Source organism: Magallana gigas, chromosome 6, assembly GCF_963853765.1.
Source record: "Magallana gigas chromosome 6, xbMagGiga1.1, whole genome shotgun sequence".
Classification (NCBI taxonomy): Eukaryota; Metazoa; Mollusca; class Bivalvia; order Ostreida; family Ostreidae; genus Magallana; species Magallana gigas.
The window spans coordinates 28,170,824-28,195,255 of record NC_088858.1 but is presented as its reverse complement, the minus strand read 5'-3'; the positions used below and the strand labels follow the sequence as shown (position 1 = coordinate 28,195,255).

Below are 24,432 nucleotides of genomic sequence, written 5' to 3'. Positions count from 1 at the left end.
TTAAACGCGAGGATCGTTAATTCGCGCGAAAAGCACATATCGCTTTTTTTTTTAATCTCGCTTTTATTTTTCGGACAAAGGTAAACTACATGACAATATGATAACAATTCTGCGTTTGCGATTATATATTCTCGCGATTTGATGCAAAACGGTTGAATCTTAGACTTAGGTACTCGCGTAACATTATGAATCTTCAGTATCGTACAAATATGTTTTTTTAAACATCGATATGCGTGTCTCATGATTGCAAATGCTCTATAGAACTGGACAGAGACTGGAAAATTTTAAACAATTTGACTATGATAGTCATAAATTTGCAATAAAGAGTGTATATTAATAAACGTCAAATTTAATATTTTTGACTGATAAGAAGCCCAATTCTTGGAGCGGAAAGGGGGAAATAAAATATTTGTTGTTGTATTAAAATAGTCCTAATTTTATATATTTTTGACCTTCTTTATCTTTAATTTATGAAATAAATCACCAATGAAAAAAATTGTGAAAACCTTGTACAAATTTTTTTTTTGTTTAGCGTCATAGCACATAAAATATGGCATGAATACTGGGTTGTTGGCTCAAATTTTCAAAACTACTTCAAAGAATGTAAATCTTTTTTGCATCAGAGTTGTAAAATGTAATAAAATTGTGTTTATGGGACACATATAGGGTGATTTAACCATGCATCGGACACATACCTTGGATCGGACAACTTTGTTTATAAATATACAAATAAATGTGCATGCGCTCATGTGTTGTTTCGTATATTCCTGAATTAGAACAAATGAACTTTATCATTATTAAGAATTAGACAGTCACATTGTCAAAGAAATAGCAATATAGACATCGTAAAATGACATCAAATACGCCATTATTGAAAATTTAGTTACGAAGATTTTACACTAAAGCATTATTTGAATGTTGTGCGTTTGATTGTGAATTAGTGAAAATGCACTCTCTGCCTAAAATAATTAGAAAGAAGTAAGTTTTGAAACAAAATTGGATTAAAATAAGTCCAAGAAATTTGAACAATTAATGTCAAGGTCATTATTGCACCATATGTTCATTTCACCATGGATCGGACAAAAGTTAACCATGCATCGGACAGTTTTCACTGCATGATTTTCTCTTATAATATGGATATTATGTGCACATTCCTTGTGATATACTTTAAATGTGAAGTAAAATATAAATTTAAAAAATAATTGATACAAACATTTTCCTCAAACCACTTAAAAATCGAGTTTTACGGACAAACCCTTTTTAGTCCAAAGTTCCTGTAGGAGCTGGCACGATAAAGAACCCCTTATGATAAATATTCCTTTAAACAGAAGCACTAGTCTAAATTCCTATATGTAGATTTAAGGACTTACATTAAAAGAAATATGAATTGCAATTGAATAAATTAATATTTCCGAACCTTTGTATTTTTGCATTAAAACCAGAAAATGTTGTTATTTTTAATCTCTACTGTACTGCTATAGCTGTCCGATGCTTGGTAAATATTGTCCGATCCATGGTGAAATAGTTCAACGCTTCATTAATTTGCTTTATTTTCTACATTTTTAACAATTTCACAATTTTTTCTTCAATAATTAAGCAAGGGGAAAACCTGCAACTTTTAAAACAAGTTTTATTTATATTTGGACGATATTTGATGCGTGAACAAAGGGAAAAATCCAAAGGTGTCCGATGCATGGTGAAATCACCCTACATGAAAACGATATTTCCATTTGGCAATAATATCATCGCTGCCGAAATCCTGAGTTCGAACATCACCAAGGTTTCTTTTGTAGAAAACTAAGTCATGGTAAAGTGCGAATTAATGCACAGATGTTTGAATGATTCACGCCAATTGATGAATTGTATACACAAAGGACTATTGAATTCGTGTGAAGAACCCACTGAACCCACTAAGTATCAGAGGAGTATAATGTTGACAACCATTAAAAAAAACTTTTACGTTATTTATAGACGCTCGAGCCTTTAAAATTAACAGATTTTCAAATGACCTTGACCTTTGACCTTTATGTCATTTTGTTCGGCCAAGGTAGATGCTTCCATCCCAAGTGGTCCGAAGTCTATATGATATGAAATAAAAAAGTTGGAAGTGATTTTAAGGAAATTTAAACACTTTCAGGGGCAACAACTACTAGAAGGGGGCCTCAGACTCTTTCGGTATGAAAAGTTGAAAAACCCTTAAAAAAGTTTCACTAAAAGGGTCGCTCTATGGTGACCCGTGTGTGACGTTATTGGACTTGCATGAATGTGTTGAGGAGCGATTTTATAAGTCTTATTTCATAGTAAGTTTATAAGTTATAAGTTTTGATAAGATTGCAGAATTCCCGACTGAATTGGAAATTCTGATATTTAGATTTTTTGATAAATAAATGTATCGGCGCCACTAGATCTTTTGAATCTCCGACCCTCTTGCTCTTGCATCCCCCGTCCAGATAGAATGTCGTGTACTCTTTAATACTCTTCGTATTTTTCTATGAATTATAATCTTTATTAATTGTTATTTGCTCTATTTGATGTTTGTATTGCCATTCGTAATATGTAGCATTGTGCAAGTGCGGGTAATGTTGGATTGTTCCTCTTTTCTTTCATTTCACAAAACTTACCTCATCAACAATAGACTCATCATCATTGAGGAATTCATCGAAGTTGACAACTGGTGACAACGCATCTAATCCACTATAAATAGTGCTACTTGTTCTTTCGTCTTCCTTACGCTTAGTGACCGCCATCTGGTAACGCATCCAGGCCATGGCCGGTTCATTACCCACATTTTCAGGCAACAGTTGCTTGCTCATTCCTCGATTTAGGAGTCTATATGACTTGGGAACACCGAACTTGTTATTTTTCAGATTGCTATAAAACAAATGATACTTAGGAGTATCGAAGTTAAATTTGTAAGCAGCTTCCATTTCTGACTTCTTTTCGGAAACAACAAACTGGCCTTGAGTAATTTTCGCATTTGGATTTGGATGAAATCGGTTAGGAGAGTCTGTAGTAGAGATATCTAATGTTCTGTAACGGTTCTGTGTCCCTTCAATGTCCAGATCCACCTTGTAGCTAAACATGTGGTGGTGGAGGTTCCCGTTGATATTGTCGCTGACTTGTACACCGAACTGTTTGGCGTTTGCAGTGAAAGGGGTAGCAAGAATGTAGCCTGTGGAGACTACTTTAACTTCAATGGCTCCAGTTTGATAAAATATGACGTCCAGGAGATAACTGTAATTAACCACAGCAAGAATCGACCTGAGGACTAATACATAATTTGGAACGCCCTCATACATTGTTCCATGAAAAGAAGAAAATGAATGATGTCTTCGAAGAGGCATTCCGGTGTTTAACTCGAACACACAGAATGCGTTTTTATAAGTAATTGGTTTATCAGAGGCTTCCATAACATGGGAAACATCCTTGAATGTTGCATGTGAGGGGCAGTCTACTCCAGGAACTAAGCCCTTATCCTGAGGACCAATCATAGCGGTCGAATCGAAATAGTTCGAAAACATCTGTGTAGGTTTATAACCAGAATAAAAGACGCTTACTTCTTGTAAAGCAAGTTCATACACAATTCTATCGTTCTGAAAACGAATGTCGTACAGTTGCGGGCCTCGAGTACTCGACATCCTGAAATCAAAGTCCCAGTTCATGTATTTCACGTGCTGACCTTTGACGCTGTATCGCTTGCCATCGGGTTCAATCAAAATTGGTGGACGTTGTTTTGACTCCGGAACCTCTGTGCCTCGTCTGTTTAGGGTTGAAAACAATGTTTCAGACATGACGGGGAATAACAAGTGTTTCTTTTGCAGTTTTCCCTCATCATATTGATTCACCAAAGATTCAAGGGTGTCAAATGTGTGCTCGTTGTACCAAATCTTCTCAATAGAATAATTCGGATCATCCATGTCAACTAAGACGGCAAAGTCGACTGGGTGTAAAATATAAAAATCAACAAACTGAGACATCCAGAACCAGTAAAGTCGCCTTTTACGGCCGCTGATTGCAGATGACATAGGTGAGATGTACTTGTAAATTAGACATGTACTTTCGCAGTTCGTAAGTGTTCCGCCAAAACTCTCGAGCAGAAGCTGACGAGCCTTTTTATCTGTCTCCTGTGTGATACTTTCCAAAGCCCCACCATAATCGGGACCGGTAATAGGCCGATATTGGAAAAGGATATCGTCTTTCCATATTGTATAATGGGTTGGTTTAGGTAGTGGAGTCACAACTATTTCCATAATCTTTTGAGTTTGCAAATCTCCACGGAATATGATGACCCGGGCTTGTCTTGGTGGTTTTTGTCCAGCACCACTGGCAAGATAAGAAACAGCATCCGCTTTGTTGGGAAGATGGAGCTCTGCTGTGAAGATGTAGGAAGATTTCACTCTGATATTTTCGGGTTTTGTTAAATTAAGATCCTTTTGTTTGTACAAAAATTCCATTAGTCCTTTTATTTCCTTAGATGTTAAATCGTGGAACATTGACGGATTGTCGGGTTCCGACAGGTCCACACTTTGACCCGATGAACAGGGTGGAATCTTCTCCATTTTCTTTACCACGGCCACTACTATCATAATAATCAATAAAAGAAATATTATAATACCCGCAGCGAACATTAAAATACGGAAACGTCCGATTGTTCTGCGGTGTTTCTCAAATTTTTCCTCATGGTGGATTTCTGGTTTATCATTGTTCTTGGTGTCAAATGGAATCTTTTCTTGGTCCCCATCCATGTCTGAGTCCGAATACCTGCAACAAAATAGCAAAGTTTGTATTGTAATACATAAAACGATGCTGTGTGTCATTTTCTATTTTGCAAAATAGCTATAACAATCTTATCGGACTGTCCTCGGTTTACACTGGAACATCATGTACAGTTATTTCACCAATTTTTATGTACAACTTGGAGTTTTTATTAGCGTATACTTAAGCAATTGTAACTAATGGAGCTTTCCCCTGAATTCAATCGCCATGGATTGGTTTACAATGCAAATCATATCCATTAAACGTTTTTGAAAGTCTTTTTTTGTAGAACGCCGGATGGTATCCTGGTTCTAATGATCCTACCGGGCATACCACAACTTCATGATAAAAAGAAGATGGGTGGATAAGGCGTTTGAATGCTTTAGTATATATTAAGATACTGTAAAATTTAAAATATCAACAAATCTAATATATTTTTTTTAAATCATTCACAACAATGTATATTTAACATAACATCGATTTGTAACCCTTAAATATGCTCATTTCTTGAAATATCTTGATAAAAACTGGAGTATGCCTATCAAAACCTCCAAATACCGACATTGTTTAGAACTTAGCATTTTCTTTTATAGAGTGGGCCTGGGCTCCATATCTTTGTTGAAGTCATTTAAACAACTCACTTTGTTGTGACTAAACTAGCCCAGTGGTTAGAGCACCAACCATTAGGTAAGCTTTAGAGGTAGACCTTTTAGGTTGTGGGTTCGGTACCACCGTATCTTGGGGTAAAATGTTTATTAAAAATAAATTTTGTTGAAATATTAAAACTTAATTCGGTTAGACATTGTGGTTTGGTAAACTTGTATTACAACATGAAATAGATGTTATTGGAAAAAAAATTAAATTTGAAATTGTATTTTACGATTAAACTAAATGGGCATTTGTGCTATCTTATTAACCCGATCTTCTTTACATTAAAAATTTCATGGTGAAAAAAGAGAATAGATAAAAAAGATAAAATAATTTTATCGAATACAACATAAAATGACTGCAAATAGTTTAATAGAATAAACAAATTCCGATTAACACATGTGAAAATTATGGAGGGTACTAGTAATCGTGTTCAAAAATCCAGACATGTAAACTTGTAAATCCGAATATGCAATCGTGTTGATATGTGAGCCTGAGTATGAATATGTGTAATTGACTATTCTGATCGTGTAACCTATAAAACTCGGGCATAAACACGTGTAAGATTTGACCCAATTCCTTCGCATGATGCACATTTTGCAACTTTATTGTTTACATTAGTTAATTAAACCTTCAACTTTGCACACTTTCAATCCGTAGTTTCTGCATTTGTAACTTCAGGCTCGGCAAAAGCACATCTAACATGATACAAGTTGACAAATGTAAACTCTACAAGTTTGTCGAATTTTGACATGACCTTATATGGCAACTGCCTTGCTGCGGGAAAAGGCATGCCGTAATCGCCGGAATGGACGAAAATAAACATAATATTCAGCTATAAAGTTGCAATGAGCTTCCTTTTCTATGAAAAATACCGGTATTATTTTTAAAAAATTGAGGTATGATTAAAACTGGACCAAACAGGAAGAGGTTCATATATATATATATATATATATATATATATATATATATATATATATATATATATATATATATATATATATATATATATATAAATCGTTGCCGATGTGACGAATGCGCTAATTTCCGTAATATAATTCTCATGGTAATATAAAAGGAAATGCCTAATATCTTTATTTCTTTTTAAAAAATTGACATTTAATTTAAACTAGAATATAAGTTTTATCTAGAAATTAGACGGATCAAGAAATTTTCTAAGGGGATAAATATATTTTGAGCGGCATGGAGTTCGAAGACCGCCGTGAGGTCCCGTGTAACTCCATTGCTTCTGAATTCTAAGAATTTTGAGAGAGAATTTTTAACCGGGTTTCCGATTATTGAAATAGTAAAAATGGCGGGCGGGCGTGTGGCTGCCAAAAAGGTACATGTACCTTTATTGTACCGATAACTCCTCGAACCGTTTTAAAGATAAGAAGGTGTTTTTTGCAGATCAATTATACATAGATCAGAGGTATGCATTTTGCTAGGATTTTGATTTCTGATAATTTATGAAAAAATAGCAGCTGTTGAACGTTTTGGGCAAAAACATTGCACATAGAGTTCCTCATTTCTTTGGATAGGTAGTATTTATCAATTCAAGACTGACAAATGGATTATGGATACTGTTCACATAAAAGAAAACCGGTTTGCTGTCACATTGACAGCTTTACTCTTGTTATCTTTCTGAATTAGTTAAAATAAACAACCTGCAAAGATCTGGTAATTTTTCGCGGAAAAATTTGTTACTTTACATGTATTTATACCGAGCTCAGCGAGAGGCGGGCGAAGCCCGCCTCGCGAAGCGAGGATTAATGGTAACACGTATATATAAGAAAATCAGTGAAAATGAAATTTGAATCAGGGGTACTAAGGCCAAAAAAATATTTCTTCCAGTCCTGGGCGCCGCCATATTGGCAGCCATTTTGTTTTTAAAAAGTTATGTCGATCATTGATTCACTGGTACTTATCGATGTTTATTGCCCCTAAACTCCATTAAAATTTTCTAGTGTTTCAATAGAAAGTAATTTGAATTAAAAGAAATAAAAAGTTTAAATAGGACTGAAAATGTACCGGAAATAGGAACGGTGGACCCCGACCGATTATCGTGAGCATGATAAGTCCGGAAAGTAAAACACTTATCATGAAACACCGCAAACAAATGAAAGAATAGTTCTTGATGGTGGACCACATTACTCAGCAGAACGCAATGCTCATACAGAAACTCAAAGAACACGAACTTGTGCATTCTGCCTGGTATTTCAACAGCAAAGTGTTTGCAATCGACAAGAACGACCGTCGTTACACATTTGATATATATGATGATATAAACAAAAAAATTCGAGCGGGATGTCCACGGTAGTAGTGTCGCATAAACGCATCGGGATCGAATCTGGTGCAGCGAAAGCTCGGACTCGGGATCGATGTCCCGTTTATTCCAGAAACCTGCTCCTTTGACATTTATTCTTGTTTATTTGTTTATATCTTGTTTATTTTTTATTGTTTTTAGACGGTGGCTATACACAGCCTTATTAGCATAATCGGAACCTTTCTGGTTTTTATATTCACGAAAGAATAAAAAACCCGAGAAAGTCAAAACTTCGTATATCTCGGGATTTTAACGAGACCAGTCTCATACTCGTGAAAATCGAGAGAGGAGTTTAAATGGAAAAAGTAAGTAAAAGTTTTTGTTTCTTATATTGGCAAGCTTTTAAATTATTTAAAGTTGCAGAAGAATTGTTTATTAATGTGAAGTCGAAGTTTCGAAGTTTGGGGTGATTAGCCTTATCTCGTTAAATTTTGTTCAGCATGAAACCACTGTCGTGTATCCGCGACGGTAGTGACATGTTTGGATAACGTGAAAATGGCGTATCCATTGCAAAAACAATGAGTGTTGTGTCCTTTTTTCTATCGACAATGAGGTAAATATTAATTAAAATATCGTAATAGTCGTTTATATTTTTCTGAAGGTTTTGCAGTTGAAAAGAGTGTGCGTTATTTTTGTTCATCGTTAATAAAAACGACTTATTTGTAGAAAAATCAATCGTTAACGTGTCATTTTAACGCTAAAACCAAGAACTATTTCTAGATTACGTAGATAATATAACACATACTAAAAATCTGAAGCAGCCAAAATTTATTTAAAACATTAAATTAACCAAATAAAATCAAACTGATTTTTTTAATACATTAATATGTATAAAAATAGCAATAACTTCATGCACCTGCTAAAGAAGTAGTACGGTTTGGATAAATAAATTATTCCGGTTTGGATGCTAAAATATATAAATTGTGCAAATGGTACGGTTTGAATAATTTAAAGTTATAGCATTTTTGATATTTTAGACATAAAGAGAGCAGTTTGCATTTTATCGGTGTGCAACCGAAGATACATCTTTTTAAAAAATATTGGGTCATTCAATTACACAGCATGCAAAAGATGTATTTTAAGTTAGGTAAAAAGAACATAATGTACAGACGATGAATTCCTTCCTGTTCGACATTTTTATGAATGTGATGAAACCAAAATACTTCCACATGTTCGAAGGGATCTAAAACTGGATGACTAAGTTCATTTCAATTCTTTAGACAAGCAAGTTTTTCCCTCTGATTAAATGGTATACAAATGTATAAGTATATAATTGATCAGAAATTGATTATTTAACAAATAAGGAATCATTCTTTGATCGAATATCATGAGTTGATTATTTTGGTCGGGGCGTGGTCAAACCCAATAAAGCTCGAAACGAAATTACACCTCACAATATCGAAAGAATGATTTCTTATTACTTATATTAATTTAATTCAAAGCAATTGTACTTTCAAATATTTGAATAAGCAAATGTCATTTGAATTTACTGGACTGAATATCTTAGTGTTATCACATGAAAAAAAACACAGAAAAATGTAAATATAGTTATATCAAGTTTTTTTTTACTAACATTTCAAAAGACTACTTTCTTTAATTTTAAATTATAAAGAAAATATGAGTTGAAACATGAGGAACACAATAAAATGTAAGAAAAAAAAGATTTTCACCTTTAACCTGAAAAGCAATACATCATATTAACACCTTAACAGACAACTATCTACTACTTTTATGGCAAGCGACTATATGATGTGTTTTTTAGTTATTCTGAAATGATATTTATAATCGTGAAGTACGTTTAACGGAGAACGTGCTTGGTAATAATATCATGAAAGTGAGCGTCGTTTTCATTCAACACCAAGCCTGTACATCGCTAGACAAAGAAATTTCTACAATTATTTCACTCCCAGTGATATAATACAAAGTACCATAGATGTCTGCCAAGTCATATATTTACTCTGATGTTAGAAATAGTTGGTCCAAAAAATTCAAGTGATGTCGAGACCTAAGTAAACATAGCCATTTTATATGTACATTTATTCAATCATAATTCTCACCAGAAAATCAAAACGATTAATATGTATCAATGTATATCAAGAAGTTTCGGTGACTCTTGCGGGAAATGAAGGTATCGTTACTGCAGAAAATGTACAAAACCCGCGTTAGTATTTAACATGAAAGTATAATGATAAAAAATTCATAGTTAAAAATATGCCAAAGCGCAGTTGTTAGGCTGTTGCAAAACTAAAAAGTTGTTTTGGAACGTTTCAATTTTTAATTTGAAAATGAGACAAGTATGATATTTGATAAGTTAATTACTCTGTATCAAAAGTGATTATATTTTCATTTTCATGAAACCCATATCAGGATACCAATAATTAAAAATCCACGTTATCACGGTTTGTTCTGTGCAGTGTATCTATATATTATATCGTTTCAATTTTAAAAGAGATCAAGAAAAAAAAATATTTGTATCATTAGTTGATTTTTCAGACTTTAACATTTTTAAAGTTGGTATAATTCTGTATTTGACTGATCTCTTTTATTTTTTCACGTTTAAAGCCGATAACTTTATAGAAGCATAACAATTGAAACTGTCGTAAACACATGTGTTTTTGTGTCGGTAAAGATTTTGGTAAGGCTGAATCTTTCGAAAATAATATCGATGGAATGATTATACAACAGACTTAACATATTTGTAAAGCACTCTGTATGCCATCTTTATAAGCCAATTGCAAGTTACTTGGAGCGTGTGTAAAATTTATTAAATTCAAATTACGGTATATTAAGTTCTGTTGGCTTAAATGGACAAGTCTTTAACGTGTATGTTTATTTTTTTAAACAATGTGACTTTATAGTATATGTCTATCACATGATGATATCCATAATATTGAAAGCATGCTTTTCAATGAGGGCATGTATATCGCACGGTAGCGATGCTATATCCCCCTCGCGAGGGGAAATTAAAGAAACTGTTTACACTCACATATTAATTACATCCAAACCGTATCAGATGCGTATCCAAACCGTTCCTATTTTGAAAAACAAGGTCATCCAAACCTGTTCCGTTGTTCAAAATTAATCGACATGAACTGCTTATTTACATAATTTTAACATAAACTTCGTAGAACTTTTAAGATTTTATACACTTTTAAATAGATCTGACGATCTTTTTCATGTAAAAGTAGACAATGTATGCCTTAAATAACACGAAAACTTTTCAAGAAGCAAACGGAACCACCATTTTCACTTTATCCAAACACGTCACTACCGGCGCGGATACACGACAGTGTGAAACAGTCTGAACAGCAATCCTCGATTTTGTCAACAATCTAAAACGGGCTAAGGAGTAGTCATTCGTCGGTAAGAACATACTTACTTACATTGTTAAACTACTCAAAAACTCTTTTAAAAGCCTACAATGCATTAAGTCTAGTACACATGTTACAAAAATGTCGATAATTATTAAATTAATGGTCGTTGATGAAATGTGACTTGAAAGACATGTTTTAGTATGAAATGTGAATGCAGGTGTATTATAGTCAGTTTTTACACATATTGTAATGTAGCATACGTTAAAAAATATTGTATGTTTTTCCTAAAATATTGAGTTTGTATCAATCCTGCTTTCAGTCATTTCCATACAGAATTTCCTCGACACGTACAATGTATACACTGTACATGTGGTTTTGATATCTGTATCTCATTCAAACTGTTAACTTTATGTCTTATTTATCTATTAACGATGGGAGTGTTTATGAATCAAGGGTCTGCATTTGTTATGTAAATATAACATTATACGATTGAGAGTATGAGAGAGAGATAGACTCAGAGAGAGAGAGAGAGAGAGAGAGAGAGAGAGAGAGAGAGAGAGAGAGTATTTACAGTATACATGTACATGTAATTGTTATTGATTGTCTTGCTTCCATGATTGAACCATATATATATTTCAATAATGCCACATTGCACTAGAAATATTGCTGACAAAGATGTTGAGAGAGATCATGGAGAGAGAGAAAGAGAGAGAGAGTATGAAAAGCCATAACAAATTTTATAGTTATATGTCATTTCCCACTTAATGAGTTGTTATAGCTGTTATCATGGTAATGTTTTGACCATGTCTCAGATTCTGCATGTGCCCATAAAAAGTGTAATCTAGGACACACCCTTTTGTTTTGATAATGACAGCATTTAGCTTTGTAATGATAGCTAGTGTATCTTTTTTCTTCTAATCTACAGATTTACCTGCGGCTTCCAGATGATCTGAAGATCGGGAATATAGAAAATATTGTCAATTTGATATTGCTAATGACCCAGTCATGTCTGCTGAAGCCCAGAAGGTACTTCTTTGTCATGTAATAAACTTACAACTTGTCTTCCATATGTAGATATATTTGGTTTAAGATGATTGAAAGCTAAGCAAGGTCATCTAAATAGCTACAATGTCTTGTGTAAAAGGGAAAGGTTTATATGGGCATCTTGTTGCAAATATGCTTGATTATCTGTATTTTAAGGGGTGGGAACCTCTGAAAGGAATACCAGGAGTTTGAAAATATTATAAACTTTAAGAGATGTGTTTTACACTCTCTGAGAAAATGGGATTTGCAGAAATCCCATGAATTTCTTATGCTGGAAATATGTTTTTCAGATTAGTTTTTGTTATTGACGCAATCATATTTTGGTGTACATAGAATGTTGATAGTTGAAACTCATACAGACAATCATATGTTACATAAGTGTTACATAAGTGTTTGTGACTTAGATCTTTGTTTAATATATTTAATATCTTTCTGTCCACTGGATATCTAAATATCTTTGAAGTTACACCATTGAAGTTACACATTCATTACATTTATCATGTGTGTGCAGAATTGATTGAGGTTTCCTGATGTTGTCTTATAAGTGATACATTGTACTGCTTTAAAAAGTATATATCACTTATGACTTACTGGTGTATTAGTACATATTACATTTGTAAAATCATTTGACAAATTTAAAGTGTTTTGTAGTACTGAAATGTTTTTACGGCTTTTAAAATTACTGAAAGTACATGCACATGATGCAACTATCTTTTGACGCTCTATATATAACAAAAAGAAACTGTCAGCTGGGTTTAAAATTAGTGGCAAAATGATGTAATACATGTATGTACAATATTAGAAAAGATTACATTGTTAGTAATTGCACATTCCATAAATAACGTCATTGAATATATACATGTAAGTATTTGATGAGTGCATGCACAATGTTTGCAAAATTACATGTAATTCTCTTAACACTTTATGTTTATTCTATTTTAGTTTCCAGACCATGACATTAATGAATATTTCTTGAATGGAATGCATGAGGATTAGAATGGAACCTTATTCTGCCTTTTTACCAACTCACACCATCTTTTCAAGATTTATGGAGCCAACCACAGAAGAATTTGTTCTATACACATCATTCATAACATTCTTATTTATGTTGCATAACTTTACATGTTACTGGATGAATTGTGTTCACATAATGAATACCAGCAACTTTTTTATCGAGTGCACTTAATTTGTATTTTTCCTACCCATCCATCTAACATATGTTTTTATATAAAATATTCATATACATGTAACATTTTTGAAAACAGCTATTTTTTTTAAATTGGAATTTAGCCTTACTATTTTATACAAGTTTTTTTTATAGGGACTTGGACACGATTTTAGATCAAAATTTTGATTTCAATTTCTTTATGCATAAAATGATATACTTGCGCATTTTGAATAATTGACCATAATTTGAATGTTAGAAGTCAAGTTATAAAAGAGATACAGGGGTAAGAATTTATTGTTATGTAAACAAAGCTCGAGTCTTATGTTTGTTTAAAAATAATATAAAGTATGAAAATAACACTTCTTTGAGAAAATGATTCATAGAAAAGAAGGTAAACTGATTCGATGTGATCATAAATGATATTATTAATAAAAAAAAGCAACATTTGAATGAAACTTACACCAATAAAACACATTCTTTTCATTGTTTAAATGGTATGGAGTTTTAATTACCTTTCATATGAAAAATGACATCTAAATCTTAAATTGCTGTACATTATATCCTATTCATCTAATGTATCACTTTATTTATGTTGAACTTCGTGTCTATTAGTATAATGATTTTTTTAGAATGATATATGCAATTTCATTAATTTATTTTTCATTTTAAGAAAATTAATTTTAAAAAAGATCTCTAGACTTACAACCTGTGTATTTTTTTTTCAGTTTACATAACACAGTGTATTAATTGAATGTAGTTGTGTAGATTTATGTACATGTACCTACAAGCAATATACATTTAATATTCACCAGGTACATGTACCGCCTACTATATTTGATGAATAAATGTACTTCTTTCATGCCTTTTTCATGCCTTTTACTCATTGTTATATGTATTAATTTATTTATAATTAAAATACTTTGAAAACTTTTATCAATTTATTTATTTTATTAAGATTAAATGGGCATGGTCACGATTTTGGTCAAATTTTATTTTTCTGTTTTTATTATTTGCAATGCTTTAGGAATGCATTTCTAATTACCAAATAAAATTTGGGTGCCAGTCATTGAGTTTTAAGCAAGATACAGAACTCACAATTCTTCGCCATGTAAACAAGGATCGTGCCCTGTTTTTGTTTACCTAGGTTCAATATACCAGTAAAAAATCTTTTTAAAGCTGGTTTGTCTATCTTATTATTCATTTAAAGCATAAATAAACAGTTCCTAACGATTAATACCTTTATTTTTGGTCTAAAACTGGAATTTTTACTTCAACATTCAAAATGTAAAAAAACGCTTTGTTTACATAGCGAAGAATTGTAAGCTTTGTAACTCGCTTATAACTCATCAAATGACACTCACATTTTGGTTGCCTATTAAAAATGCCTTACTGAAGTATTGTAAACATTAAAATCGAAAAAATAATTTTTGACCAAAATCGTGACCATGCCCCTTTAAGAAACGGAGTATAGTTAATGCATGTTTTCAAGAGTTGTCTCTCTTAGGGACAATAATGAATGCTCCCCAGGGTTCATGACCCTGAATATTGAGTAGGCTGTGAGGTGTGTATAAATAGCCACGGTCTATTGCTACGGTCCTGACCGGTGTCGTATAATTTAAGTCCGCCCTGTAAAATTGTCCGGGGCGGACCATAAATGTTAACATTTAAATCCGCCTGTGCTCTAAAAGGGTCCGGCCCGTATAAGAAAAGGTCCGCCTAACATAAAAGGTCCGGGGTACTGAATATATTTTTTCATTTGTATTTTTTTTTCAATTTCGAGTATTTTGTTATAAAATAAGTGGTACTGTTTTGTAATTCTTTAAAAGGAGTACTTACCCAAGGTGAGTTCGTAAACATCCATCACGATGTGTAAAATTAATGAAAATACATAATTTTACATGCAGTTAAAACTCACGTTAAAAACACAGTTAAAACCTGGGTTTTTTTTTATTTCAACATTAATATTGCCAGTCGATCTTATATAAACAGGAAATCAAACTGGTTGGTGTCACAAATTAAACAACGGCTTCATTCAGGTATACACACACACACCACCCTGCAGGTGTGAAGAGTTCACACCTTCAGGTGTTTGACTGTTTGAAACGATCATTGTAAACAATGGACATTTTCCTCTTTTTGCACATCTTTCCAACATGATACACGCTTAAAAACGTGACACGTTACAAAATCAAATATTTTTTTACAAGTTAAATACCGATACCTGCGAGCGGTACGTATTATTGTTATTTTTAATTTGCACTAGGGCACATGTGTAAGTTATGCTAATTATAATAAATTGTTCAATTCTTCGATCCTTTAATTTTTCCATAATGATATATTTGGATCAGACTTTTGCCTTTGTTGATATCAAAGAAGGGGAAGTATCCAAAGGAATTGATTTGTTCATAAGAAATTAAACACATGTAATATTAGCAAAGAGCCACATTTCTTCGGCTGTCTTAGCATTTTGTATCTTAAAAGAATTTAAGTTGATTCAGTTTAAAAATTTCTTAAAAAGAAAATATTTGTGTGAAAAGGGCAAATGTTGACACCCCGGTAAAATTTTATTTTAGATTCCTGCCTGGCGTAGTATAACTTCAATTTCACTCATAATTTCCTTATTTCCATGCCAATTTTTTATACATACTCCCAAAAAAGTGGGGGGGGACTCCATGGTAATTCAATTTTTTATATGTAAATTTAAGAAAATTAGTTGCTGCGAGAAAATTAGGGGGGGGGGGGCTTTGCCCCCCCCCCCCCCCCCTACGTGTCTGCAAAGCAAGAGTCAATATGAATATTGATTATCTGCATCCAGTATTTCATCAAGCGGATCTTTTCTTGAGTCATAATGTCAAATCCTACTCCTAAATTAAAAGATCCTATTTTCCATCGGGGCAGATCTTATCTAGTGATGGTAAATTAGGGCCCTTTCCAACATGGAAGTCAGAGAGAGAGAGAGAGAGAGAGAGAGAGAGAGAGAGAGAGGGAGGGTAGAGACTTAATAAATTATACCAATACAAGCCTGCTTTTCTTAAATTAGCAAGGATGTTATTTTATAGGCAGTATACAAATAGATTTATATTTCTGCATAAAAACACGCTGTCACATTTCACAGGTTATAGCGAGCGCAGCTCGCCGGCGCGCAGAGCCGGCTAGCGAAGCGAGCTCTAAGAACCAGTGTGCGCGGGAAAAAGAACGAGTTAAACCTACAGTTCCTCAAACAAAATTTTTTGTCTAAGTCCCATAATGCTCTCTAATGTTTTCACCCGTGGTGCTATGCCAAAAATGGCCGACTTATAACTCGTAATTTACGGTGACTTAAAGTTTGAAGACACGTTTTGAGTACCGCATATGCTTTGGCGAGACTCAAAAGATTTGTTACATGCTTCCATACCTTCGTATTGAGTCGAGAAACGTAAACAAAGACGAACAAAGTCATGGATGACGTCACAGTGCACTCGCGCTATATTTAGTAACTTTGTCACTTTCGGGAAACTCCTCGCCGTTTGAAATCAAGTGCGATTATGACGTCATTTTTTGCATGTCAAAAATCTTCAATCAAATGTCAACAATTTACAACGGTTAAATTTAAGAATGTGTTCAAACATAACAAAATTACACCCTGTTCATTTTATGCAACAATTATTGCGTGAAATCAGCTAACACCTTTTTACGAGTGCACTAAAATAACGATATTTCTAACATACGGGCCTATTTGATTATTTACTGTGGTCAGTCATTTTAAAAGAGGTCAAGATGAAACATTCACATGTAATTTTTTTTTATTAAGGTTATTAATACATTTTTTCAGTCCACAATATCTTTTATGCACTACACTGATAATAATGTCAAATCGCTCATGCCGTAATTATTGCCTTATACAGGGTTACAGATATATACGGCATGTCGGTAATTATAGAATATGCTACATTTATTAAAAATGTAATAAATAAATAATATAATCATTAATATACCGTATAACGGGTATTTTTTACGTGCTGCTAATTTTTACGAGTTTTAAAAATCCGTAAAAATTAAACGCGTAAATTTTCACAGAAGTAAAAAAAAACACCGCACGTAAATTTTCTACATCGTACGTATGAGAGTAATGTTCATGACCTTCAGCTCAGTCCCTGACGGCTGTACATGTAGGCATATTTGAGCGTTTTTTGGTCACGTGGTGATAACTGTTCAGATCTTACTATTCAGTCTTGAGTATTTCGAGTTTGAGTCAAGCACATGGTGTACATCAATGATGATACCCATGCAGATAAATAGGAATAAGTAGAGTGTATATCACATATGAAATAAAGATAAATGTATAAACACAATCATTATTGATATGATATATTTGAAACATGTAAGGACAGAAATCAAACGACATCCATACATTCTGAAAAGGTCATTGTGATTGTTGTTACAAGGCCAATTTTTTTTTTATTCTGGCGATCATTTCACTTTGATGAAATGATATACAATTGAAATTGTATACACCGATTTTACTTATCATAACTTGGCCTAGATACAAGTTGAGTTTAAACAAAATTGTTAATGTGTCTTCATTCCCTGGCGTATCGTATCGTATGTGGGTGACGGAGTTAGGTTCATAAGTTATGATAGCACGTGTGATAAACGTCGTATTCAGAGGGCTTATTTGAATAATGATAAAAATATTTTTGTTAATAATTTTATAGATTATAACATTTCATGTTCGCCCGCCTCGCGAAGCGAGGATTAATGCTAACACGTATATATAAGAAAATCAGTGAAAAATGAAAGTTGAATCAGGGGTACTAAGGCCAAAAAAAATTTCTTCCAGCCCTGGGCGCCGCCATATTTGCAGCCATTTTGTTTTAAAAAGTTAGTTCGATAATTGATTGACTGGTACTTATCGATGTTTATTGGCCCTAAACTCGATTAAAATGCTCCGGCGTTTCAATAGAAGGTAATTTGAATTAAAAGTAATAAAAAAGGACACCAGATAAGTTTCAATAGCGCGACAATCAAGAAACACGACATAGTTCTTGTATATCTTATCAAATTATCAGATGAAAAATAAAAACATTCACATCAAGGAACTGATCTTTTAGATACTAAATAAAGTATTCATTTTTTTACCGCGGCGCGCCGGCGCGAAGCGAGCTCTACCGGCAAGGCGTGTGAAAAATTCGGACTAGTTGAACATTCATTCAACGGATTTTTTTGGCGTCAGTAAATCGGACCAGTAATGCCTTGTTTTAATCGTCCCAGTAATTCCCTGAAAATATGGTTTCCCATTTCACACTCTCACGAGAACAAGATAAAAGACTTTGTACATTGTACATCATGCATTGTAAATAAAATAATTCCACAAGTAATAGCTTTCCAAAAAGCTTGCCTGACTAAACAGAATTATTCAATGGAAGCATGCATGTATCAATTACGCTATTTTATCAGAAATGAATTTTAATTTTCGCTGCTGATCATAAATTTATAAATGGAACGTGCACATTTAAGACGAAATGTTAGTCTTTTCTTCAATCTAGAACATGTACACTGTACATATATATCACTTGAAATTCATTTCTTTTATTAATTCAATTTTTAAGGAATGTACACATATCATATAAGTGCATGTAAGCTTGAAAGCTGGGAAGTTAATAGTCGTTTTTTTAAACTGATTTGTTGTATAAATTGCAAAATCAACTGAAAGGCATTTTTTAAAACTTCCAACCCTATGAAATATGAGAGGGTATACAAACACGTATTGTTTTTTAATGTGTGTGGGCAGCTTTATCAAAATAATCTTGACAAGCAATTATAAAAGGGTGAATTCTCAAATTCATGAAAAAACCCTTACTGTAACTTCAATTCAATTATAATTCCTTATTTGCAGTTTCATTATTGCATGCTCCTACAAAAGTGAAGGGGGAGGGGGGCAAATCCATGATATTTCCATTTATCCTATAAAGTTAAGAAAAGTGCCAGCTGTCAAAAAAGAGGGGAGTCAACTAATCGACGCGCAAAAACTATGAATGAGACATTTTGGCGCGAAATCCTGCTTTACCGTTCACGCAACGAATGAACTCATCCATTGGCAGAGATCCAGGGGGGGGGGGGGTAGATGAATTTTTTGACATTTGCTTTGTAACAGCTACATACATGTATATTATACTTTGGATCGGATGTTTTGGAAGAAATCTATCGAATTAAGAAACACACTTGATTAGTAATTGATAAATGTAGTAATGTACATTTAGTAAGACACGCGAGTTATGTTCCCTTTTCAAAATTAATGAAATCGCCCAACTGAACGAAAATCAGGTCACACTCTGCTTTGGCGATTTACATGTAGTTCCTCCAGTAAACATTCCGCCTGTATAAATATATATTTGTTTTAATCCAAACTGATGACTGTCTTGTAATAATGATAATCCAACACTAATTATTACTTACATTGTACCGTAATAGACAATATGTTTCAACTTGTTGCGATGACCCCCTCCCCCTTTTTCACCGTTCAAATATGGTGGAATGCAGATCTATTTTTAAATCAGGATTACACACGTGCTCTGCATGGTGACCGTCCCTTTTACTTGAAAACTCTTGCTCGCTGTTGTTATTACATGCCATATAACATTTTCATCATTTATGAACGTAAATGCTGACATCTTAAACATGCATCGGTTAATCTTTTTTGTGAAATATCATGATATTGCTTGTCCCATTGTCTGCACTGTTTCGGAGATTGTAACTTTTAAACCTTAGATATGCCTGACGTCATGACGTCAGGCAATTACATAAGACTAACAGAGTTGTCGTTCCTTCGAGTGACGTCACAATGGATTTCTTGCACATTGATCCCACAGAATTTTTCGGCGTCAGTAAATTTCGACCCACAATGCAATTTATCAATGTCGGACGATCTCACTAGACTTGATACCTTCTCGCGAGAATCAAAGTAGAACTGTTGAGAAACAGATAAATTGTGTAATTTCCAGAACATCATGCGTTTTAAGTAAACAAAACAGTATGTTTTACGGTGTAACCGTTTGGAGGACGAAGCCAATATAAACGGGGCTAGATCAGTAGATGCCCTTTTAATCATCTCTGGCATCATAAATTGTTTTGTTGGGACTCTAATCTTATTGCTTATTAAATTTGTTCAAGCCCGGCCCTGATATGCTATAGACTATATAGTCTGCCCCAGGTTACTGTCTCCATCACATTTTGACAATGTTATAGAAACGTACACAGCCAAAAGAAATACAATTGAAATCCTTCATTAAAACATCTTTTTTTTTTACTCATAGATTTTCTCAGGAAAGAAAAATTGATCATTTGCAATACAATAAAACCTAAAAACGAAATTTCAAATTGAAAGTCGTCTTTGGTGTTTTCATATAGTTATCAGAAAGCAAATTTAATTCAAATACATGATGTTATATTTTAATAACAATGAATTAAAACTGATTCAATGTTGAAACACGTTTTTTGTCCAATCAGATGTCCTGAAATTCAAGTGATCGGATCTAATGCAACTGTTGAAAGTTGTAGGAAACGAAAATTTGTTTTCTTAAGTAGGAATTAATTTTTCAAGAACACACTAGGTAAGTTTGAATGTATTTATCACTCATTAAACAAAGCTGATAAATTATCACCAAACGTGAAGTTAGTACGAGATTCAAATTCAACATGGATGCCTGTGATGTCACTGCGCGTGAAGTTATTCTTTTTTCCTCCATCTTGGAAAAGTTTTTCAACTTCATAAGTATAGAGTGTAATTTCTATTTTTAGACATATGTACACGTGTTGTCTATAGGGAGAGCTTCGCTCTCACGGGCCCTTCAGGCCCGTGAGAGGCTTTTATTTTGTTGTGCAAGTGAACGATAAATATTAACACAATCTTCAATAATAATAATTTTTAAAAAAAACAGCGCATATTTTTGTGCGCCGTAAATTGAAGTTTTTTTTATTATGGAAGGCACTAGCTCCTAAGTAGTCCATCCGAATTTTTTTCAGACCAGGAGCTACAGACCTGCAACTAGTTCATAAGTGGCTGTAAAGCTGTATTATAATAGCTCTCCAGAAAATTTTTATCAACCAACTTCACAAATTGAGTCTGTATTGAACCGACATTCAGGACATCATACTCATATCCCGTAATAATTGCTTGAAATAAAAAAAATGCCAATTTTTACCTGCATAATAGGTTTTTTCCCTTTATATTGCCGACAATGCAATGAAACATTTCCTAAAATAATTTATACACATTTTAATTTCACGACAGTTAACCTTACCTTTGGAATTTTTATTTATTTATTCTTTTTAAAGAGAGTGTCGCTTCTTATGTCTCATATTAATCACATTCTCAAAACCAATGCCTTTAAATAGTTTGTTTTTCTTATCGATAACTTTGCAGCTCAGCTGGCCGACCCCGTATAATTTTTCGCAGGGGGGGGGGTGTTCTTGTCCAAACTTTATGGTAGCGGCGATAAGGATGCTTTTGGAGATATTTTCTTAATTCAGCCGAGGCCTATACTTTAACAATTTGTTGCATGTACTCTAATAAAAATGCATATATATCTCTATACACGTGTATTCAAACAAAGTCATTAAATGTATTTTTTTCAGTTCTAAGAAGATATCTGAAGCCGATCGAATTCTTCACTCGCATCTTTTATACATTCTCTTGAAAAAAATGTATACACCAATCTCATAATTTAATTTTCCGAAAATAATACTTTCTAAGAAATGTTGTTATTCAGAGATAATTAGTATCATAGGCCTACCTAATTTTTTTTTTATTTACTCCGTCCCTATTCCCGCGATTACGGCATGCCTTTACCTGCAGCTGGCCTTTTTCTAACGGTGACGTCACTGTTTCCATATATGGTCATGTCAAAATTTGACAAACTTGTAGACTTTACATTAAATGTAGTCTCGTTCAACCAGACGCTCGGCTGTCTCCGTAAATCTCTGACGAGCAGAGACTATCTGCTCGTCGGAGATTTACGGAGACAGCCGAGCGTCTGGTTGAACGAGACTACATTAAATGTAATTGTCAATTTGTAACATGTCATCCGTGATATTTCAGAAAACGGAAATACAAATGCAAGGATTACAGATGGAAAGTGTGTATTATAGTAGCAGGTTAAATGTAAATAACAAACAGCATTTTACAGCTGCAATTAAGCATCTGTAGGAAAATTAGATTGAAGGCCTGTGGGGTCAACTCTAAAGTGTTTATCCCTGAGTTTTTTTTAGGTTATATGATCAAAATTACACTCATTCATACTCAGGCTCACACATCAACACGATTGCATATTTGGATTTACAAGTTTACATGTTTGGATTTTTGAACACGATTACCCTCCATAGAAAATAAATGCACGCTCCCTCCCCCTGCAGCGGAAAATATAAACATTCCATTTCCAGTACCTTATTTATGGCTGAAATAAAGAGACACCATACAAAATTTATTTTATCAAGCTAATCTTAGTCTCAAAATCTCGCAAGTTCTGTCTTAACGTCATAGAAACGATCTATTTTGTATAACTCTTTTGAAAAAAAAATATGCGACGTACTAGTATTTATTGTAGCTATTAATAGTTATCAGAACAATTCAAAACATATGTGGCACAAATCTGCAGAATCAGGACTCATGGGTTTAAAATAAGTAGGTCGACATATTTTTTTCTTAACAACTACACGCTGCAATAGGCATGTGAATTGCCTACCTAGGATCACAGTTACAGTAAATTGGTCCTAATAAAATGTTCGGTCGTTCATGGTTTTAAAGAAATGTTTGATCGTAAACGTTATGAAAAAAAACGTGTACCTCAGACACATGCATGTATTTACAACATTTGATAAGTTTTTGTCAATTTTATTCGTCACTTCGTTTGAAGCGACCACAAATGTGTCCAACTCATGATCAAGATAAAATAAGTAAATTTACTCTGTACTTTGAGCGCTATTGAGATAAAAACCAAACAAATTTTCATTTACTCGCCAAGTTAAACAAAACTTTATCATTGCTGCTAGCTTGGACGTGAAAAAGATCACGTTTTAAAAAATCTACGTAATAATAAAATACCACGGTATTTGAATTCAGCTGATGACGATACATGTAGTTTTGGTATTTATCTTTATGGTGCAAACATATGTTACTACATGTACCATTACCCGCTTATTCCTGAAAAATGATATGAAATGAAAGCTTGGCTGAACCTTACCTTTCCAAGAAAGCAAAATCCTATGTAAGTTTACTTATGTAATGCGCATGATCACAAATATAGAATACACTTACGGCCGACGAGTGATTCAACGGGTAAATAAAGTGTGTGATAAAGTGTGTGCTTTGTTATCTCTCAAATATTGAAGCAGATCTCGTTAGCCGTAATAAAATCGATGATAACGGGTTAGTCGTGGAGGGTATATCCTAAAATTGGGGAAACGGTCCCGTGTAGCATATATCTTGATAAAAAAATCCAATTTACTCACAACTTCCAAGTCCTCGTCTATTGTAAACACAGTATGGTTACTCATAAAGGCGAAGCTCTCACCTGCTCCTTGACCTATACACACCGACACTTTTTGCCGAGGGATTTGCCCCCTCAAGACCTCTCATTAATTTTCGCTTTTTTGACGTGTTTAAAGCAGAAGTGTTAATTTAAACCAACACTTTTGTATAACATTGTTTCTATTGGTATATTTTCTTTAAAAAATATTTTATTGCATTAGCCGAATTGTAATCGAACGTATAAGTATAGATACATGTATATAAATGTACTTCAAGTTCCGACTTTATTGAATATTAAGGTAAATCTTCTCCATAATATGAGATTTACAAATATATTATATCATGCGAGGATTTCTTCTTTCAAATTTAAGATACTTCAAATATATTAAATATTAATCTTGATATCAGAAAAAATTCTAAATTTCTTAAAACGTCTCTTAATTAATCGTGTTAATGGTAATATATCGGTAACATGATATTCCTGAACAATGTCTGGCAAATACAACTGTCATTTTTTTCTATAGGTTCAAATGCGTTTTAAATTTACACAGGTACGGAATATTAAGCCGACAAAGATAAAACCCACGCCAAGTAAAGACGTCTAAATGTTGCCCCGACCTCAAAGATTTTGGGCATGTGTTTAAATTAAACAAATGGCTGGACCTCTTGATGC

General features: G+C 33.4%; 1 protein-coding gene and 1 long non-coding RNA gene across 5 annotated transcripts in view; one reads left to right on the top strand and one right to left on the bottom strand.

The window, feature by feature from the left end:
- Nucleotides 1-24,432, bottom strand: part of LOC105319659 (putative amine oxidase [copper-containing]) — a 32,227-nt gene that overhangs the window by 7,259 nt on the left and 536 nt on the right. For 2 of the 4 annotated variants that reach the window (XM_034471044.2, XM_034471046.2), the window contains exon 2: nt 2,622-4,761. In XM_034471044.2, coding sequence (XP_034326935.2) covers nt 2,622-4,761 — 2,140 coding nt within the window. Of the gene's footprint in view, nt 1-2,621; nt 4,762-22,026; nt 22,116-23,472; nt 23,626-24,432 lie in introns of those variants that run through there. The other 2 variants (XM_034471045.2, XM_066087436.1) reach the window with 2 other exon arrangements.
- LOC105340595 (uncharacterized) lies at nt 7,835-14,186 on the top strand. Its single transcript, XR_010715057.1, has 3 exons — nt 7,835-8,034; nt 11,969-12,069; nt 13,030-14,186. It is a non-coding gene; the product is annotated as an uncharacterized lncRNA (long non-coding RNA).